Below are 20,067 nucleotides of genomic sequence, written 5' to 3'. Positions count from 1 at the left end.
GCTGGGCATCACCTCCCTGCTCCCAGGAGTGTCTGCTCTGACCCAACAGAACTGGGTCCCACATCCTGCACCCACATCTATCCCTACAGTTGTGGGACTCTCTTCCCCTGGAGACTCACCAAAGTTGCCCAGATGTTTTGCAAGAAGCTATTGCAGCTGTGTGCTCATGCTGGGACACCTCCAGGGAGGGGCAGTTCTCAAATCAGATATGGCCATGGTGCCTCCAAAGAGAAGGCCCTGCTTCTGGTCACTGCCCCCCGCTCTCCATCGTGGCAGCATCCTCACCTTCCAAAGACCTCAGGGGGCAAAGCCGGAATGGGCGGAGCTGGTGGTCCCACGGGCCCCAGGGTCCCAAGCCATGAAGGGCCTCAAGGGTCATAGCCAGCACTTTGAATTATGCCCAGAAATGAATCAGCAGCCCAACAGAATCAAACCGCAGAGCTCCAGCAGCCACACAGGTACACACAACTTAGGCATTTTGTGGCCAGGGCCTGGATCTAGTTGGTCTGAGAACACTTGAAATGGGCCACATTATATTGAGGTTGTTTTGAAGGTGTCCCGTCAATGTGATGACTTCCATTCCCCTTTCCACAACCACTGCTCGTTGCTTCCTGCGGAGCTCCTCTGGACCAGACCAACTGGGAATCAGGCCCAAGTTCTCCCTCCCCCCCACACACTTCTTTCTTCTCCAGACTGACGTCGTCAGGGTGACCTGCAGAGCAACCGGTCTTCTCCCTGTCCCAGGGCCTGCTTCGACACTCACACACTCACCTAGCAGCCTCGCCATGTTGAAGGCCCCGATCCGCATTGCTCCGCAGTGGAAAGAACTCAAATGCCAACTTTTAGAGAAGCTGGAACTGCAGAAGGTAACGGGGAGTCTGGTCTGGGGCCCAGGGCTTCCTGCCTGCTGCAGGGCTGCAACAGGGCTGGCCTGTTCCATGCCAACTTCCCTTGATCTCCCTTTCTGAACAGGGCCTGCCAGAGGCAGCTGAGGCGACCCACATCCTGCTGAGTGACCGGCCCACCATCATCTTCCGGGCAAGCTGCTTCCCCAGCCTCATGCCGCTCATCTGCTTCTATCCAGCCAACACAACTAGCTACTTTGCATCCTTCACCTGGAGGGTCACCAAGGGAAACAAGAACAAGGTGAGCAAGAGGCTGCTTGTCTATTCATGGCAGTGGCGGCCCTGGCTCCCCTCCCTGAATGAGGTCACAAACTGATGCGCCTCCTTCTCTGCATATGTGCAACCTCCTGATTTTAGAAATGGGCTATGTCAGAATGCCAGATGCAGGAGGGCACCAGGAGGCAGGTCTCTTGTTATCTGGTGTGCTCCCTGGGGCATTTGGTGGGCTGCTGTGAGATATAGGAAGCTGGACTAGATGGGCCTATGGCCTGATCCAGTGGGGCTGTTCTTATGTAGGCTATAAGCTCAATCAGAAGCCCAGGTCTACCCAAGCAGGCCTCCAAGTCCAGGTGGGAGCCCAGACCCAGGTCTGCCTGCCCAGCAAATGTCCACAGAAGCGATAAGCTCAAGCAGGAGCCCAGATCTACACAGCAGGTAAACCTGGGCTCCAAGTCCACACAGGAGCCTAGGTCTACCCACCCAGCAAATGGCCACAGAGGCGATAAACTCAAGCAAGAGCCCAGGTCTACCTGCCTGGTTGACCTGGGCTCTGAAGGTAGTGCTCATGGCCCCTCCCAAATACAGACACTGGATCCACCCCTGGTTCCAAGGAGGTTCCACTCTCAGAAAGCTGGGAGGATTCAGCTCAACCAGATAGATTCAGTAAATTCAAATCTTCTGTACTTTGCTTTTTAAAAGTAATGAATATTGTAAAAAAAACAACAACTAGTGTTCCAATGACGTGACTGCATTTGACTAGCATATCTTTCCTCTTGCTTTTATGTAAGGTAAATAAATTTTATTTTAATATGTATTAATGCATCAGCAATGTGTCATCAAAAAATGTTATATAGGTGCTAGATAGGCACTATATAGGCATTACATAGGTGATAGATAGGTGATAGAGACTATATAGGTGTTAAATAGGCACTATATAGAAGTTATATAGGCATTATATAGGCGCTATAGGTGTTAAATAGGTGTTATGTAGGTGCTAGATAGGGGCTAGATAGGTGATATATACGTAGTAGAAAGGTGTTAAATAGGCACTAAGGCGTTAGATAGGTGCTGGACAGGTACTATAAAGGTGTTAAATAGGTGTGATATATGCGCTATAAAGGTGTTTAGTATGGCAACTTTCAGTCTCGAAAGACTATGGTATCGCGCTCTGAAAGGTGGTTCTGGCACAGCATCTAGTGTGGCTGAAAAGGCCAATCCGGGAGTGACAATCCCTTCCACACCGGGAGCAAGTGCAGTCTGTCCCTGGTCTGTCTCCCTGGCTATGGGCCTTCCTTCTTTGCCTCTTAGCCTCAGACTATTGGCAAAGTGTCTCTTCAAACTGGGAAAGGCCATGCTGCACAGCCTGCCTCCAAGCGGGCCGCTCAGAGGCCAGGGTTTCCCACTTGTTGAGGTCCATCCCTAAGGCCTAAGGCCTAAGGCCTTAAGGTCCATCCCTAAGGTGTTTAGTAGTAGTAGTAGTAGTAGTAGTAGTAGTAGTAGTAACTTCCTATTGTCATTGTGCTACAGCACAACAAAATTTATGCACCTTTGAGATACAAGCATAAATATATACAACAATTCCAACAGTCACACTCTACACACTCACCCACGCATTCTATACAACATGCATCATAATATAAAAACAGTATAACAGACCATAATGCCCAGGAGCATGGTAAAAACTATATCGCCTTATTCAACGTAATTATGGCTGTGGGATAAAAACTGTTCAGGAGTCGTGTGGTGCTGCTCTCATAGTTCTGTATCGTCCCGAAGGCAACAGTTCAAAGAACTTATGAGCTGGATGGAAGGGGTCTCTCAGAATACTATGTGACTTCTGCAGACAGCGAGATGTGTAGATGTCCTCCAAAGCTGGTAGATGAAGGTTAATGATGTGCTGCGCGATCTTAATAATTCTCTGCAGAGCTTTTTTGTCCCCTGCAGAGCAATTTCCATACCACACCAAGATATCATGGGTTAGGACACTCTCAATGGTGCAACAATAGTAAGACACAAGCAGCTGCTGTGACAAATTTAACCTCCCAAGCTTCCTCAGAAAATATAACCACTTTTGTGCCTTTTTTATCAACATGCTGGTGTTAATAGTCCATGAGAGGTCCTCTGTGATGTAAATACCTAGGAATTTGAAACTAGCAACCCTCTCCACCTCCTCACCATTTATGTATAATGGTGTGTGTACATACCTCTTTTTCCGGAAGTCAATTATAAGTTCTTTAGTTTTTTTGATGTTAAGTGAGAGATTATTTTCTTTGCACCACAATAACAATACCTCCTTCCTATAAGCAGACTCATCGTTCCCGCTAACAAGCCCCACCACTGTAGTATCATCTGCAAATTTTATAATTTCATTGGTGTTATGTGATGGGGTACAATCATGTGTATACAGGGAATAGAGGAAGGGGGCTCAGCACACAGCCTTGGGGAGCTCCTGTATTTAATATCAGAGTGGAAGAATGATAAGAGCCCATCCTAACTGACTGTGGCCTATTTGTCAAAAAGTCCTTTATCCACAGACAAATGTCTTGCTGTATGCCCAAACTAGTCATTTTTAAAAACAGCCTGCTAGGTAGAATGATGTTAAAAGCAGAACTATAATCCACAAATAACAGCCATAAATATGTACCCCGTTCCAAATGACGCAGGAATGTATGTAAAACAATAGAGACGGCATCATCAGTTGATCTATTACTCCTGTAAGCAAATTGACAAGGATCCAAGGTGGGAGGAAGACCAGACTTAATATGTTTCAACCCCAGCCTCTCAAAACACTTCATAATTACCAAAGTTAGAGCCACAGGTCGATAATCATTGAGAGAAGCAACTACTGTCTGCTTAGGAAATGGCGCTAGATGTCTTCAAGCAAGTAGGGATAGAGCACTGTGACAGAGATAAATTGAAAATATTTGCAAAAACTTCAGTCAGCTCTGCAGCGCAGTCTTTGAGGACCCGTCCCAGAATTACATCTGGGCCAGCTGCTTTCTGGACATTAATATTCTGTAAAACCCGTCTCACATCAAATAGGTGTTAGATAGGTTTTAGATAGTGCTAGATCGGTGCTAGATAGGTGTTAAATAGGGTTTAACTGGTGTGTAAATGTAAGGATATGTTGCATGTTATTTTTATGTAGGCCAGGGGTGCTCAAAATGTAAGGATATGTTGAATGTTATTTTTATGTAGGCCAGGGGTGCTCAATAGGTGGATCGCGATCTACCAGTAGATCGCGAGGCAAAATGAGTAGATCTCGGAGTGCCGACCCCCCCCCTTCAGGTGCCTCTGGGAGGAAACGCCAAGAGTAAGGCCCATTGTACTCAATGGGGCTTACTCCCAGGTAAGTGTGGCTAGGATTGCAGCCTCACAGCCTAATCCTAGGCATGTCTACTCAGGAGTAAGTCCTGTTATACTCAGTGGGGCTCAAGGTACACCAACATACATTGTACACATAAATGTTATATGTTATGATGGTGCGAACATTGTAAAAAAAACTCTGGTAGACCTCCGGGCCTTGCTGGGTTTCAAAGTAGCTCTCGAGCCAAAAAAGTGTGAGCACCCCTGATGTAGGCAATACATTTTACATTGCATGCAGAGATGCATTTATTCTATGCACATTATTCTTACGTTGCTTGACAGATAATGATTGCATCTTTCAAAAAAACAACACCCCACATTATTTTCTCTTCCTGAAATTTGGGGTAGTTTCGGGTATTTGATGTTTCTCCAGACTTATCCTTTCATTTTGCCCACCAGTGTAGATACCTGACATCATTGCCCCCCTTGAAAAGATAGTCGCCCCCCCACCTCTAGAATCCTGGCTACAGGCCTGCCTGGGCCCCTCCTCTCTTGCTCTGCTCTGGGCCCTGCCCCCCCTCCCAAAGACTCCAGCTCCCTCCTGGAGCTTGGGACAGAATCCACCCACTTACCTCCTAGCCTGGCAGAGCTCTGGTGGCCCCAAGGGGTTTCCTTTCTGTGGCAGGTGCGTGTCTGGATCTACAATGTGGAGGAGGACACGCCAATGACGGAAAAGGACTATGACTTGGAGGAAGACCCACAGGTGCTGACCATCGTCTACGTTCCCTGCCAACGTCTCTTTGTGGCCTACTGCGAGGACATCCACATCCGGCTCTTCAGTGATCATCAGGAGGACATCAAGCTGCTCTCAGCGGTGATCTCACCCTACTTGATCACCAGTGTCTGCTACAACCCTGAGACCAATGAGCTGGTGACGGGTGCCATTGGTGTGGTGGCCTTCTGGTCCTTCAGCGAGGAGGAGAGCTGCTCTCTGAGTGTGACACATGAGGTGTGTCTTGCCAGTGGTGAGTTTGTCCACGCCCTCAGCTTGGAGCAAGAGGGCCGGGTGCTGGTGGCGTTGTGTGAAAACATCATCCGTGTGTTTGACTACCTAACCAAAGCTGAGATACGCACCTTCCAGGTGAGCCAAGGCGTGTCCCTCACCTGCTCCTCTGCCAATTGGCTCCAGAGCTTGCTATATGCAGGAGACCTAGCCGGGGATGTCAAGGTGTGGAACTTTGACACAGGCAGCCAGATCAACCAGTTCAAGGCCCACCAGAGCGCCATCAGCAGCGTGGTCAGCCGAATCTCTGTGCACACCCTCATGACGGCATCACTGGACGGGCTGCTGAAGGAGTGGAACCTGACCACATGCGAGCTTCTCCGGCGCGTGGACATTGGGGAGCCGGTCTTCCAGATGCAGTTCATCAGCGAGCAGACCTTCTTCCTCCGCACCCAGTACACCTTCTCCATCCGTACTCTCAACAACTTCTACCAGCTCTTCAACAGGACCAAGTCTGGCCTCAAGAAGTTGACGAGGGTGCAGTGCGGCCCAGACAAGGCCCGCATCCTGGCCACCACCGAAGACGGGGTGAGCCGCTTCCTGTCCCCCGTGACGGGCGAAATGCTCTTTGTTACTTGGCCCTTCCAGTTTCTGGAGAAGGCCCTGGACTATGTGTATGACCCAGAGCGGGAGGAGCTCCTGGTGACAATGGGCACCTCCGACATCTATGTCTTGGACACCTCCAAGAACCCCTGCCCCACCAAGTACATCCTGCGCTGCACAGACAGTGCGGACGACAAGGTGCTGTGCCTGGCCTACAGCCGCCTGGATCTGGGCAACCACACCTTCAGCTTCATCTTCAGTGGATACAAGAGCGGGAGGGTGCGCTCAGTCACCCAGCACCTCTTCCGCATGGGGGGGCGCAAGCTGCATGACGGCAGGGTGATGGCCCTCAGCAGCATCTCAGCGGCAGGGAACCTCTCCTACCACTCCCGCGAGTCCTCCTTCCTGTGCTCCTACGGGGCAGATGAGTACATCATCCTCTCCGACGTGGCCTTGAAACGGAACGGCCTCCTGGACCTCATGCCCCTGGTCGTCATCCCCAGCCCCCACTGCCGGATCAACCACCTCCTGCTCATCCCCGGCTACATTTGCGTCCTGACAGAGCAGAATCGGGTCCGGCTTTGGCGCCAGGCGGCCCTGGTCCCCGGCAAGAAGAACCCCTTCTGGAAGGAGTCCGACGCCATGCACCCCACCACCATCACTTCCTTCGACTACTGTTACAACCTCAACATGCTCGTGACTGGCGGGGCGGATGGTTCCGTCCGCATCTGGGACATCCTGGGGCAGCTGCTGGTGGAGTTTGACACCAGCCTCAAGTTCAGCCGGGTCTGCTTTGCCAACCAGCGTGGGGACCTGGTGGTGGGGGGCAACAAGAACATCTACTTCATCCCGTGTGTCACGTACCTGCCCAGCAAGCACCTCAAGTCGCTGTCCACCCAGTGTGTGCCTGACGACGTGATCGAGACTCCCCTGCCCTTCTTGCCCTGCTTCCTCCTGTCCTTCAACATCGTTTTCGTGCCCAAGTAAGTTGTAGGGCGGGGGGGAGGGGAGGAGGGAAGCCCCAGCAGGACAAGAACCCGCCAGGCCCAATCTTTGTCATGGGAGGTGAAGAAGCATTCTGCTCACCTGCCTCTTTGACTTCCCTTCCACGGCTGCTGCCCTGTGCAAGCATCAGAAGTTAGGCGCCAGGGGCATCGACCCACTAGTCTGAGAGGCCCCAGGCAGGCCTGTGTTGCCCGTGTTCTTCCAGCAGCCTCCAGCATCAGGGGTGGTACAGCAAGCACTAGCTGTGGAACCCGCTGTGCGGAGGTCCCCGCCTCCCGGATCACCCATGTCCACTTGGATCCCACCCCAAGGTGACCACGAAAGCTGCCACTTCCACCACCCGGTTGTTTGGCTCCACCCTCAGTTGCAGCCGTTTCCTGTCCTAGAAAGGGGGAAAAACAAGATGCACCTGGTATCTGCAGAGCCCTGGTGGCTCCTGCAGGCGCCACACCATGGCTGGGGCCACTAACCAGTGCATTGTGCAGTAGAGTGCCCACAGTTCCTCAGCAGGGGTCAGCAGGTGGGCCTGCAGGAAAGGGAAGGGGGGTTCTAGAGCCCAGATCATGCTTGAAGAGATGGTGCCCAGTCAGCTCCCTGTGCCAAATCCAGCCTCAGGGGCAGGTGGGACAAAGAGCAGGCAGAGCCAAGGCCGGCCTTGAGGCAGGAACATCAAGTTGTTGGGAGACCAGGGCTTTGCGGGCGGGGTGGTTCCAGGAACGGTCCTGGAAAGGTCCTCCACCCCTCAGAGGAGCCACCTGGCTGAGCCAACACCTGAGCCCTCATTCTCCACGGAGCAGCGGGCGCTGGCGGAGAGCACCGAGATCGAGTGCTACGACAGCCTGACAGGTGAGGGGGCCCTGCCTGCGTCCCTGGGCGGGGGTGCTCCTGTGCATTGCTGGGCCAGCGGAGGGGGGCACAGCGCTAAGTTTTGCAGGGAATCATACAGCTCCGTTTTGCTCCCCCCGCCCGAAATGTCTCCGAAGGGGAGGGGCCGCCTGCACGCCGCGGGGAGCTCCCTGCAAAACTTAGAGTTTTGTCCCCCCCCTCTAGCTACGCCACTGCCACTGGGAACCTCTCCGCCTCCCGCCTGCTGACCAGAGTTGCAGTGGCAGCCCCAGGAAAAGAATTGGGGGGGGGGCCTTTATCCCAGCACCCCCAGCAACGCCACTGATTGCACTGTGGTGCCAACACCACACCAGGGGGGACAAATTCCACCTGCCATGAGACCTCCCTGTGATGGCTGAAGAGGCTGCCAGGGAAAGGGGCTTGCAGGAGGGTGGCAGGGCACTGCCGGATTGTCACAAGGGGAAATTATCATGATCCACAGGAGGTCCTGGGCATGGGCAGGGGCAAGCAGACCTCTTCTGGGGAACTGTGTGTGTGTGTGGGGGGGGGTGATGCTTAGGATGTGGGGTTTCTGGGCTGTGGCCGTGCAGGGAGGGAGTATCCCCACACAGGCACTCCAGAGCACTCAGCTTGCGTTCTTTCCTGTCCCAGGTACCGCCAGGTGGGCAAGCAGGCCAAGAAATATGAGGGCCTGGAGCCCGTCACCAACTGCAAGGAGGTTGTGATCGAGAAGAGTGTGGCCAAAGTGATGGAGTTTGCCGGCAAGGAACCGACGGTTCTTCCTGGCCCTGATTTCTATGAGCCTGGAATGCCCATCAAGGAGAGGCACCCTGAGTTTGCCGTGGAGTACCAGCTCATTCCGCAGTCCCCCTTCAAGCCCTCAGGGGCAGAGAAGAAGCCCACCTCAGCTGAGTTTCCATTGCCACTGCCTCGCCGTGACCTCCCACCACTGGCTGAGAGTGTCCCGCTGTACCGCAGGATCGCCTTCCAGGCTGGGCGTGAGTGGCCCATTGCGCCGGATGGCTACGTCCCCAACTCAGTGATCCGCGCCCAGCTATTCCCCAAGGGGACGCCCCCGGACCTGCGCTGCTCCTTGCAGCCAACTAGACAGGCACTGCCAGTGCGGAGGGTGATCAAAATCCAGCTGCCGGAGGGTGGCAAGGCAGAGCACCCAGAGAAGTCCCGGAAGAAGAAAGGGCCCAAGTTGAAACGGCCCTCCCTGGCTGAGGGGCAGCACCGCCGCGACCTGCTGGCGGAGATTGTGAGCAAGCCCTGGCTGCGGCACAAGCCCAGCGAGATGACCCTTCCCTGCATCACAAAGGCCATCCTGGACCTGATGGATGACGTGCCCTATTCCACCTACCTGCTGTGCTCCACCGCCCTGGTCCAGATAGCCGAGTCCTACGAACTAAGCCCTGAGGTGCAGGATGTGGCCTTCAACCGCCTCATCCAGGACACGGATCACAAGGAGGTCAGCACAGGCACCCCGGGGGGGGGTATAGTGCTGAGAGGTGAGGGTGCAGTCACCAAGCTGAGGGCCCCTCCTTGAGAGAGGCTCTGGGGCTCCTAGGTCTGCCTGCCCCCCCACTGGTCATGCCCTCTGCATACAAAATGGGAGCGGCCGCTGGCCAAAAAATGGGGATGTGGCTGGAGTTGGAAAAAAGCATGGGATGGCTGAAAGATGAAATAGGAATTGTGGAGTCTCTTAAGGGGGGGGGGCTGGCAAAGCACTGGTAGGAGAGCCTGGCTTTGAACTCTCCTCCACCCCCACCAGCTCCAGGAGTCAACTGCAAGAGTCAAGACTGTTTTGACCCTGATTCTTCCCCACAGGTGAGGATGAGATTAGCAGCCTGGGAGGCCTTGGGGAAAATGGACCTCCTGACAGAGAAGGATGTGGTCCCACTGGCCCGGGCCCTGCTGGATGACAACAAGAAAGTGAGGGATCTGGCCCGCTCCCTCCTGGACTCCGTGGCCGGCATCACCGACAAGTTTGTCCTGAAGAAGGAGATGCAGCGGCTGGCGATGACAAGCCTGGAAGACCTGTGAGGACCTCCTGGGGGCTGGGCAGTAGTTAGGTGGGCCGCAGCTGCCGGGGGTGCCTGGGACTTCTCTGAGCTCAGTAAGGATCCTGGAGGGTCCCATTCCTAGCTGCTTCTCCATAAATCAGGACCCAGAGCCCCCCCCACTCCGTTTTCAGTTGCGCCAGGCCATGGGTGTCCAGTGCATCAAGGCTTGGCTCTGCTTGCCATACAAAACTGCACAGCGGAAGAGGGGGTGAGTGCAGAGCACCCGGCACCTGCTCTGGTCCCTGCGGCCAGCATGCTCTCAGTCTGTCCAGGTGGCCGGTGTGATGGGGGGAGTCCTGAAAGGCATCAAGACGCACACTTCTTTCAGGGAGGAGATGTATTGTGAAGGGAGGAGATCTGGGGCAGGCTCCAAGCTTGGATGCCACCCACATCCAGCCACCTTCTCTCTCCTTCCTCCAGGACTCAGCTGAGCCCGCCCCCCGAAGGCTACTTCCCCCGCAGGGTGCGCGCCGCCGGCATCGTGGCGGGGACGCAGGACGAGGCTGTCTACGAGCTGACGGAGGGGGCGCGGAGACTGATGAACCGGGTGGATAGCTTGCTGACCGCCAATCTCTTTCTGACGACCGAGTGCCCCCCTGCAGAAAGCCGGCGGGGGGGCCGCCTGCCCTCCGCTCGGCGCAAGCACCTCGCTTCCAGGGCATCCGGAGACATGGGTGACGACGCCGAGCCAGAGGCCCACGGTGGAGCCCAGGCCCGGTGGCTGGGACTCTTTGGGAAGGATGAGAAGAAGGCTGCCAAGGGCTCCGGTGAGTACCGCTCCCTTCCAGCAGGGAGCCGTTGTTCACTCAGAGCCTCCTCTTGGGTTGGGCAGCCCCGGGGAAGGGTGACTGCAGCCGGAGCCCCATGCAGGTGGGACCTTCCAGGCCTGGGCAGCTCCTAATTCCCCACCGTTCTCCCTCTGGAGAACCCAAACTGTGGGCAGCCGGTCCCCAGCTCCCACCAGACTGCCCTGCACACATCCCCCTCCAGGCCCCAGGAAGAGGTCCCTCTGGGTTCCTTCTCACCAGTCTCCAGCCCAGGCCAGAGCCTTTCCTGTCCCGCCCATGCTATTTTCTAACCAGTTTCCTGGAATGGGAGAGTTCCTTGGGTTTGTCCCCCCAGACCCACGAGGCTGCCTGAGCCGCAGTCCCTCCCAAAGTGTCCCCTGACCTGGGTCGCAGGGCCCCCTGCTCACCTGGCCTCTTCTCCTGCCCCAACAGCTGGCCCTGAGGGTGGGAAGCCTGCGAAGATTCCCAGGGCCCAGTCGCGGCTCAGAGAGGGCTTGGCGACCCCCAGGAGCAGCGAGCGCGTTCTGCCAGAGAGCCCCAGCCCCAGCCCCACCCCCAGCAGCCCCAGCAGCAGCAGCAGCCCCAGCAGCACCAGCTACGTTACCAGCAGCAGCAGCAGCGGCTCCACGTGGGAGGAGTTGCGGCAGGCCAGGAAGGCGCTCGCGGGCAAAGGGAAGAGGCGCTCGCCCTCCAAGCCTTCCCACTCCCAGGAAACCGAGAAGCGGGTCAAGCTCCCCAAACTAGCCCACCCCGTCCTCCTGCAGCGGCGCGACACCCGCACCCAACTCTACAGCGAGATGCTGAAGCACCAGTACACCCGGAAGGAGAAGCTGGCGGGCCCCCAGACGGAGGTCGAGAAGGTGGAGACTGGCTCTGTGCCACTGAGGCCCAGCCAGATGGGGCTCCCTGCTCTGCCCCCCGTGACCCCCAAAGGCAGCCTCATAGACCCAAAGAAGCAGTACAGCCTCGACAAGACCAAGTGGCGCAGCGACCTCTACAAGCTGATGATGCTGCGCATCGCCCCCACCGTTGAGGGCCGCACAGCTGCTGAGGACTTCCTTGCCTCCGCCAAGATGGCCCTCAGTGGCCCAGACGTGTCCTGGGAGCTCTTCACATCCATCAGCCAGTCCCTCCTGGCTGTTCCACAGAAAAGCCTTCAGGAGGTGGCTGGCTTGAAGAAGTACATGGACAAGCTGTCCAAGTCTCCCTTCAGGGAGGAGCAGGTGCCGCAGGAGCAGGTGTCCCAGGGGAGACTCGTGGCTGCGAGAGAAAAACCCCCAAGTTCCAAAGCTGCAGAGGGGACCACCAGAGTCAGCATGGAGGACCTGGCCTGGAAACTAGCAGAGTCCGATGAGGAGGCCGATGCCATGGGGAAGAAGCCAAAGCCTGCAGCCAAAGGGAGGAAGGAGGAGTTCGTGCTCTCTGGGAGAGAAAGGAAGAAGATCCTGAGGAAGAGAGAGAAGGGGCTCGGAAGAGAGCTAAAGGCCACCAAAGCGAAAGAGCAGGCGGTGCTTGCGGGCACAGAATCAGATGTCCTGTCTGACGGGAGAGAATGGGAGGAGGTCATGGAAAAAACACGGCCGGAGGCCCTGGCAAAAGGACGGGAGGTGGCCAAGGGGAAAGAACGAGAGGTGGCCAGGGGGAAAGAAGGAGAGGTGGCCAGGGGGAAAGAAGGAGAGGTGGCCAGGGGGAAAGAAGGAGAGGCGGTCAGAGAACGGGAGGTGGCTAAGGGGAAAGAAGAGGAGATGACCCGACAAAGGGAGCCTGAGGCCGCGGAGAGAAAGTTCAGAATGTTATTTAGGAGGAGAACCGAAGAGCCAGTCAGGAGGGCAGCAAGACGGTGGGCTGGCCTGAGAAAAGGGGAGGCCGTGGCAGAGGAAGCTGACAGGGATCACAAGGAGGTCGAAGAGTGGGCCCTGGCATGGGAGAGTGCCCTGAAGGAGGCAGCAGACAGGGTGGTGGCCCAGGTGATACACAGGTCCCTGATCCAGGTGAAGAAGAGGAGGTTGGCTGAGGCCCGGGAGAAGGCCCTGGCCCAGGTGCTGGATCAGGCCAGAGTGGAGGCAGGCGAGATGGCGCTGCAGCGTGTGAAAGAGATAGCGCTGGCCCTGCTGAAGGAGAATGCCCTGGTCGAGATGAGGACTGAGGCGCTGCAGGAGGCCCAAAGGCAGGCTGCGTACGAAGCCAGGGAGAAGCTGCTGGCCGAGGCCCGCCAGGCGCTGCTGGAGGAAGTGCGAATCCGGGCCCTGGCCGAAGCCCAGGCACAGGTGCTGGGGGAGGGCTTGGAGGGGGTGCGGGCCGCGGCGAGGATCAAGGAGCTGGCTGAGGCCCGAACTCTGGCACTGGCAGAGGTCAGGGCACTGCAGATGATCCAGGGCATGGAGATCACCGTGGACGAGGAGAGAGTTCTGGAGCTGGCTGCCAAGGGCCTGGAGCTGGCCGAGGAGAAGGCACTGAAGCTGGCTGAGGAGAGGTTGATGGAGCTGGATGAGAAGAGGATCTGGGAGCTGGTCCAGCCCAAACTCGAAGAGCTGACCAGGATGAGAGCCAAGGAACTGGCAGAGGACACATTAATGGAGCTGGACACAGAGGAAGAGCAATTAAGACAGGAGGAGCTCGAAGCTCAGTTAAGACAGGAGGAGCTCGAAGCTCAGTTAGGAAAGGAGGGTCTCGAAGCACTGTTAAGAAAGGAGGAGCTCGAAGCTCAGTTAGGAAAGGAGGGTCTCGAAGCACTGTTAAGAAAGGAGGGTCTCGAAGAACTGTTAAGAAAGGAGGGTCTCGAAGAGCTGTTAAGAAGGGAGGGTCTCGAAGCACTGTTAAGAAAGGTGGGTCTCGAAGAGCTATTAAGAAAGGAGGGTCTTGAAGAGCTATTAAGAAAGGAGAGTCTTGAAGAGCTGTTAAGTAAGGAGGGTCTCGAAGTACAATTAGGAAAGGAGAGTCTTGAAGCACTGTTAAGAAAGGAGGGTCTCGAAGCACTGTTAAGAAAGGAGGATCTCGAAGCACTGTTAAGAAAGGAGGGTCTCGAAGCTCAATTAGGAAAGGAGGATCTTGAAACCCTGTTAAGAAAGAAGGGTCTCGAAGCACTATTGAAAAAGGAGGAAGAGAGTCCTGAAGAGAAGGCAGAGAGAGAGCGCCTGGAAAGAGAACGAAGAGCCAGCCTGTCCTCTGAGGAAGAAGGTGGTGCCCTGTGGGAGGACATTGGAGATGAGGACGAGTGGCCCTTTGAGGACGAGTGGCCCTTCTCCGAGGAGGAGAAGGAAGCCTTGCTCTCCATTTTGGAGGAGGGACAGGTGCAGGGGGCAGGGCTTGACTTCTCAACTCGTGCCCAGCTGCTCCTGGACCTCTTGTCTGGACCAGAGAAGCTGGAGGCCAGCGACGAAAACTTCCAGAAGCGCCTCTTCCAAATGGTGTCCCTGCTCCAGATCTCCTCCACCACAGATGCCGAGGGCCTGGTAGAGACTCTACTTCAGAAGGCCCAAGAGCTCTTGCAGGAAGCTGAGGCAAAGCAGCAGGACTTCTCCAAAAGGTCCACCTCCATCCTCATTGGGCTCAGGGAGGCAGTGAAGGCCCACCAGTCCTTGGACACTGAGCACAAGGCATTTGCATCTAGGATGAGAGCCCTACTGAAGTCCGCTCTGGCCGTGATGCGGGCCAAGAGCATGAAGGAGCGGCTGAAAACAGAGGTCCACAAGAAAGCCTGGTGGGAGAAGGTGGAGAAGAAGTGGAAGGCAGATGAGGACCGGGTCCGGAGCAAGAGGGTCTGGCTGGACAAGAAGCTCAAGCAGTCCCTGGTCAGCTGGCAGGTGGAGCAGGACCGGGCCGAGCAGAAGTCCCAGGAGCTGCGGCGGCGGGAGAGGCGCCTCAGATTACGGGCCCAGCCAATCCTGTTGAGCACAGGGGGGAGGGAGGGGCGGCAGGTGACAGTGGAGGGGGCAAGAGAGGGAGAGGAGCAAGGCGAGGAGGTGGTAGAGAGGAGGGCGTTCCTGAGTGCCCGGCAAAAGCAGCCTGCCCTGACGTGGTCCCTGGGCCCAAAGCGCCAGGCAGCCTGGAAGACCATCCTGCAAATGGTGAGAGAGCCCCGAGCACCCCAGCAGGCCCAAAGAGGGCCAAAGGCCCCCCTCCCAAGGATTCCCAAGAATTCCCTGTACCTACTTACAAGGCCCACACCAAAGCAGAAGCTTGGCCACAGGCTCCGGAGAGGGACCCGGCACCACATCTTCCGCATGGACAGCAAGACCGTTGACTGGGAGATCTTCATGAAGCTGTATCAGTCCCTCCTGGCCCTTAAGGCGGAAGGTGGGTTTGAGTCAAAGGAGTGGCAGGAGAAGGTCGCCCAGCTGCTGGATCTCTATGGCGTGAGCAACCCCCTCGTCCGCACCCTGATGCAGCGCCTGCTGGTGGGCGACTACCGCCAGCACAGGTATGTCACCAGCAGCCTGGTGAAGATGGGCGAGGCCCAGGCCAGCCTGGGCCAGCGGATCCTCTGTGAGCTGGTCCATCACTCGGAGCGCCTGGCCCCCAAGCCCCAAGCCACCTTGCACAGCATCCTCCCCCTCAGCTACCAGAACAACGTGCACCCCTTCAAGCCCTGGGGCATCTCCCGGTGCGGCACCATGTCCATGAAGTGGAAGACCTGCTTCTTCAAGGGGAAGCCGTTCAAGCTGCACCTGTACGCAGCGGCCCGTGGCGGCTCCCGAAGGGTGTTTGCGCTGTAGTGTTTCTATGTATATAGTCTGTGTATATAAATATAAAGTTCTTTTCCAAGAATCCTCTTTTGAAAATCGCATAATGCCCCTCAAGGCCAGTGGGCCACGTGGAGACGCAGCCGCGAGGAACTTCTGGCATGAGGGGTGCTCCTTGCAGCGGCTTTGCAGAATAAAGCGGGCGTTGACGGAGTCTGGACTGTCTTACTTTGGAGGCAGTGCTGCTACTGTTGAGTATCTCACAGAGATTTACAGCGCTAGCATCAGCAGGGTTGGGGCCACTCACTTAGATGGTTTTGGGAGGTGATGTGAGGAAGAGGAAAGGGATGGGGAGCCATTCGCCATGATGGTCATACAGAGCCTCTAGGTTCAGTCTGTCATGGGGGGGGGGCACCAACAGAAGGGGAGTCCCCTACTGGGCCACTCCAGGAAGCAGGATGCTGGGCCACCCAGTGGCCATCTTGGTGTGGTCCTTGTTCTCCTCCACCCAATAGCATAGCTGCTGCTTCAGTCAACCTCTGCCTCTCTTGCCAGGAAACCTGCCAGGCCATGACAGAGCCCACACAGTGTTCCACAAACACTGGTGGGAGAGTGGAGGGAGCTGTGACCTCTCAGTGCCTGGGCTTATTTTGTTGTTTGTTGAGCATGGAATACTGTAAACATGTCTACACAGAAGAAACCCTTCTGTGTGCAGTCAGGCTTCCTCTCAGGCAAGCTTCTAGAGCAGTGGTTCTCACACATTTAGTACTGGGACCCATTATTTAGAATGCGAATCTGTCAGGACCCACCCGAAGTGATGTCATGACCGGAAATGACATCATCAAGCAGGAAAATTTTTAACAATCCTAGGCTGCAATCCTATGCACCCTTACCCAGGAGTAAGTCCCATTTACTAAAATTGTTAAAGGAATATACATAGTATACATAGTAGTAGTAGTAGTAGTAGTAGTAGTAGTAGTTGGCAACCTTCAGTCTCGGAAGACTATGGTATCGCGCTCTGAATGGTGGTTCTGGCACAGCGTCTAGTGTGGCTAAAAAGGCTGATTTGGGAGTGACAATCCCTTCCACACCGGGAGCAAGTGCAGTCTGTCTCCCTGGCTATGGGCCTTCCTTCTTTGCCTCTTTGCCTCAGACTGCTGGCAAAGTGTCTCTTCAAACTGGGAAAGGCCATGCTGCACAGCCTGCCTCCAAGCGGGCCGCTCAGAGGCCAGGTTTCCCACCTGTTGAGGTCCACTCCTAAGGCCTTCAGATCCCTCTTGCAGATGTCCTTGTATCGCAGCTGTGGTCTACCTGTAGGGCGCTTTCCTTGCACGAGTTCTCCATAGAGGAGATCCTTTGGGATCCGGCCATCATCCATTCTCACGACATGACCGAGCCAATGCAGGCATCTCTGTTTCAGTGCATACGTGCTAGGGATCTGTCAAGGAGAGAAATTTCTCATTTTTCTGGCAGGGAAAACCACCAAACGAAACCAGGGAACATGGCGTTGGCTTTGCGGTCAGAAATACCCTGCTGAAATCCATCATCCCACCTACTCTGTGGGAAGTGAAAGAATTTTGTCCCTGCAGCTCCAGTCATCAGTAGTAGTAGTAGTAGTAGTAGTAGTAGTAGTAGTAGTAGTAGTAGTAGTAGTGGAAAGAATCTACATGGTAGGATATGGGAAGAAAGGCGTTCCAGCTGGACATTTTGGAGGGGCAGGCTATGTTTTCTGGGGTCTCCCAGGAAGGCCGTCTCCCTGCCTTGCTGCTGTTTGTGAGAAGCCTGTCAGGCACGTTTTGCACTTCCTGGGGGGGAACACCTGCCGGGTTTTCTATCCAAGTGTGTGTATGTGTGGGTGTATTGTATTGGCAACCTTCAGTCTCGAAAGACTATGGTATCGCGCTCTGAAAGGTGGTTCTGGCACAGCGTCTAGTGTGGCTGAAAAGGCCAATCCGGGAGTGACAATCCCTTCCACACCGGGAGCAAGTGCAGTCTGTCCCTGGTCTGTCTCCCTGGCTATGGGCCTTCCTTCTTTGCCTCTTTGCCTCAGGCCAAGTGTCTCTTCAAACTGGGAAAGGCCATGCTGCACAGTCTGCCTCCAAGCGGGCCGCACAGAGGCCAGGGTTTCCCACCTGTCGAGGTCCACTCCTAAGGCCTTCAGATCCCTCTTGCAGATGTCCTTGTATCGCAGCTGTGGTCTACCTGTAGGGCGCTTTCCTTGCACGAGTTCTCCATAGAGGAGATCCTTTGGGATCCGGCCATCATCCATTCTCACGACATGACCGAGCCAACGCAGGCGTCTCTGTTTCAGCAGTGAATACATGCTAGGGATTCCAGCACGTTCCAGGACTGTGTTGTTTGGAACTTTGTCCTGCCAGGTGATGCTGAGGATGCGTCGGAGGCAGCGCATGTGGAAAGCGCTCAGTTTCCTCTCCTGTTGTGAGCGAAGAGTCCATGACTCGCTGCAGTACAGAAGTGTATTCAGGACGCAAGCTCTGTAGACCTGGATCTTGGTATGTTCCGTCAGCTTCTTGTTGGACCAGACTCTCTTTGTGAGTCTGGAAAACGTGGTAGCTGCTTTACCGATGCGCTTGTTTAGCTCGGTATCGAGAGAAAGAGTGTCGGAGATCGTTGAGCCAAGGTACACAAAGTCATGGACAACCTCCAGTTCATGCTCAGAGATTGTAATGCAGGGAGGTGAGTCCACATCCTGAACCATGACCTGTGTTTTCTTCAGGCTGATTGTCAGTCCAAAATCTTGGCAGGCCTTGCTAAAACGATCCATGAGCTGCTGGAGATCTTTGGCAGAGTGGGTAGTGACAGCTGCATCGTCGGCAAAGAGGAAGTCACGCAGACATTTCAGCTGGACTTTGGATTTTGCTCTCAGTCTGGAGAGGTTGAAGAGCTTTCCGTCTGATCTGGTCCGGAGATAGATGCCTTCTGTTGCAGTTCCAAAGGCCTGCTTCAACAGGACAGCGAAGAAAATCCCAAACAAGGTTGGTGCAAGAACACAGCCCTGCTTCACTCCGCTTCGGATGTCAAAAGGGTCTGATGTGGAGCCATCGAAGACAACAGTGCCCTTCATGTCCTTGTGGAAAGATCTGATGATGCTGAGGAGCCTGGGCGGACATCCAATCTTGGGGAGAATCTTGAAGAGGCCGTCTCTGCTGACCAGGTCGAAAGCCTTTGTGAGATCTATGAAGGCTATAAAGAGTGGCTGTCGTTGTTCCCTGCATTTCTCCTGCAGTTGTCTAAGGGAGAATACCATATCAGTGGTGGACCTGTTGGCTCGGAATCCACACTGCGATTCTGGATAGACGCTCTCTGCAAGTACCTGGAGCCTCTTTAGTACAACTCGGGCAAACAGCTTTCCTACAACGCTAAGGAGAGAGATGCCGCGGTAGTTGTTGCAGTCACCCCTGTCACCTTTGTTCTTGTACAGCGTGATGATGTTTGCATCCCTCATGTCTTGAGGTACTCCACCTTCTCTCCAGCAGAGACAGAGGATTTCATGCAGCTCAGTGACGATGATCTCTGTCTCACATTGACTAAAACGCAGCAGGGACAATGCTTTGAAGCGAATGTTTTCATAAGTATTGGAAGAACGAACAGGGAAATCTGTCTTTCAGTCTTCCCTTCCCTCTTTGCACTCTCTGTTCCTAAAACTTAAAAAGGTCTTGGAGGTCCTGAGCTCTAGCTTCTGCTAAATGTGCTGTCTGTCTCTCTTTTCCGCACACACACAGACACACACACACACCATTTACTTTTTCTCCTGTCCAAATGCTTTGATGAGTCTTTCCCCTGAGCTCATTCTGCTGAGTCAGCCCATCAAAATTAACAGGCAAGCAACCTCAGCAACCGCAGTAGCCCCCACATTGGGAGGGGGGAATAGATGGAGGGAGGGAAGGAGGGAGGATGCAGGGGAGAGGTTGTGAACAGCAAGGGGGTTTAAAATGGAAAAAAATATGGAAATATAAAATATCACAGCAGCTACAAAATATTCAGAAGAATGATAATGACCACAACATTACAATATCCGTTCAACCACATTCAGATCACAGACCAGCTAAAGATTGCAATGAGGATTAGCAGGAAAGAATTTTGGAAAGATTCCGCACAAGCAGCCCCGGGCTCAGGAAGGAGATTCCTTCTAAGCAGATTCCAAGCAGATTATCCCGTTCTGATGGGGACTGCATGGTCTTGCTGGAAATGGCTACTTTTGTTGGCGACTTTCTTGAGACTCCCTGAACTTTGTCCCAGCACTATCAGTGCCATTTGTCATTGTTCACATTCATCACCACTTGGATTCCCCTTTCTCAGGTTTAGTTGAAGTGCCCCTGGCACCTGTTGGTGCTGTTGTTTTTTCTTTTCAGCTTGTGCCATCTGAGGCTGTGGACAGGATCCTTGCAGCCATCTGGCTGTCTGCTTGACCTTGCCCAACTTGGCTCATTAGATCAGCCTGAGGAGGGACTGGCTGAGTGGACAGTGAGAGTGATTAATTCATCTCTGATGAAGGGGGTGTGGCCAGCAGTGTTGAAGTTGTTCACGGTTCATCCCCTCCTGAAGAAGTTCCCTCTAGATTTCACTATTCGATAATTACCATCCAGTCTCTAATCCCCCATTTCTGGATATGGTGGTTGAGTG

At 54.8% G+C, this 20,067-nt stretch overlaps 1 protein-coding gene across 1 annotated transcript; it reads left to right on the top strand.

Moving 5' to 3' along the window:
* Nucleotides 1-208: 208 nt before the first annotated feature.
* WDR87 (WD repeat domain 87) lies at nt 209-15,456 on the top strand. The gene is made up of 9 exons (XM_066638142.1): nt 209-458; nt 745-866; nt 973-1,146; nt 5,116-7,019; nt 8,539-9,358; nt 9,718-9,929; nt 10,374-10,720; nt 11,174-13,394; nt 13,806-15,456. Exons 1-9 carry the CDS (start codon nt 209-211, stop codon nt 15,454-15,456), a joined length of 7,701 nt encoding a protein of 2,566 aa, XP_066494239.1.
* The last annotated feature ends 4,611 nt before the right edge of the window (nt 15,457-20,067 follow it).

The sequence above is a fragment of the Tiliqua scincoides genome, chromosome 10 (genome assembly GCF_035046505.1).
Source record: "Tiliqua scincoides isolate rTilSci1 chromosome 10, rTilSci1.hap2, whole genome shotgun sequence".
Classification (NCBI taxonomy): Eukaryota; Metazoa; Chordata; class Lepidosauria; order Squamata; family Scincidae; genus Tiliqua; species Tiliqua scincoides.
This window is presented reverse-complemented; position numbering and strand designations above follow the sequence as displayed.

Bases quoted from the DNA above. Each gene is read 5' to 3' on its own strand.
- WDR87 (XM_066638142.1), top strand. From the start codon at position 209: ATGGCCATGGTGCCTCCAAAGAGAAGGCCCTGCTTCTGGTCACTGCCC. The intron at 459-744 runs GTACACACAACT...TCCCTGTCCCAG, and splicing joins GAGCTCCAGCAGCCACACAG to GGCCTGCTTCGACACTCACA. The intron at 10,721-11,173 runs GTGAGTACCGCT...CTGCCCCAACAG, and splicing joins GAAGGCTGCCAAGGGCTCCG to CTGGCCCTGAGGGTGGGAAG.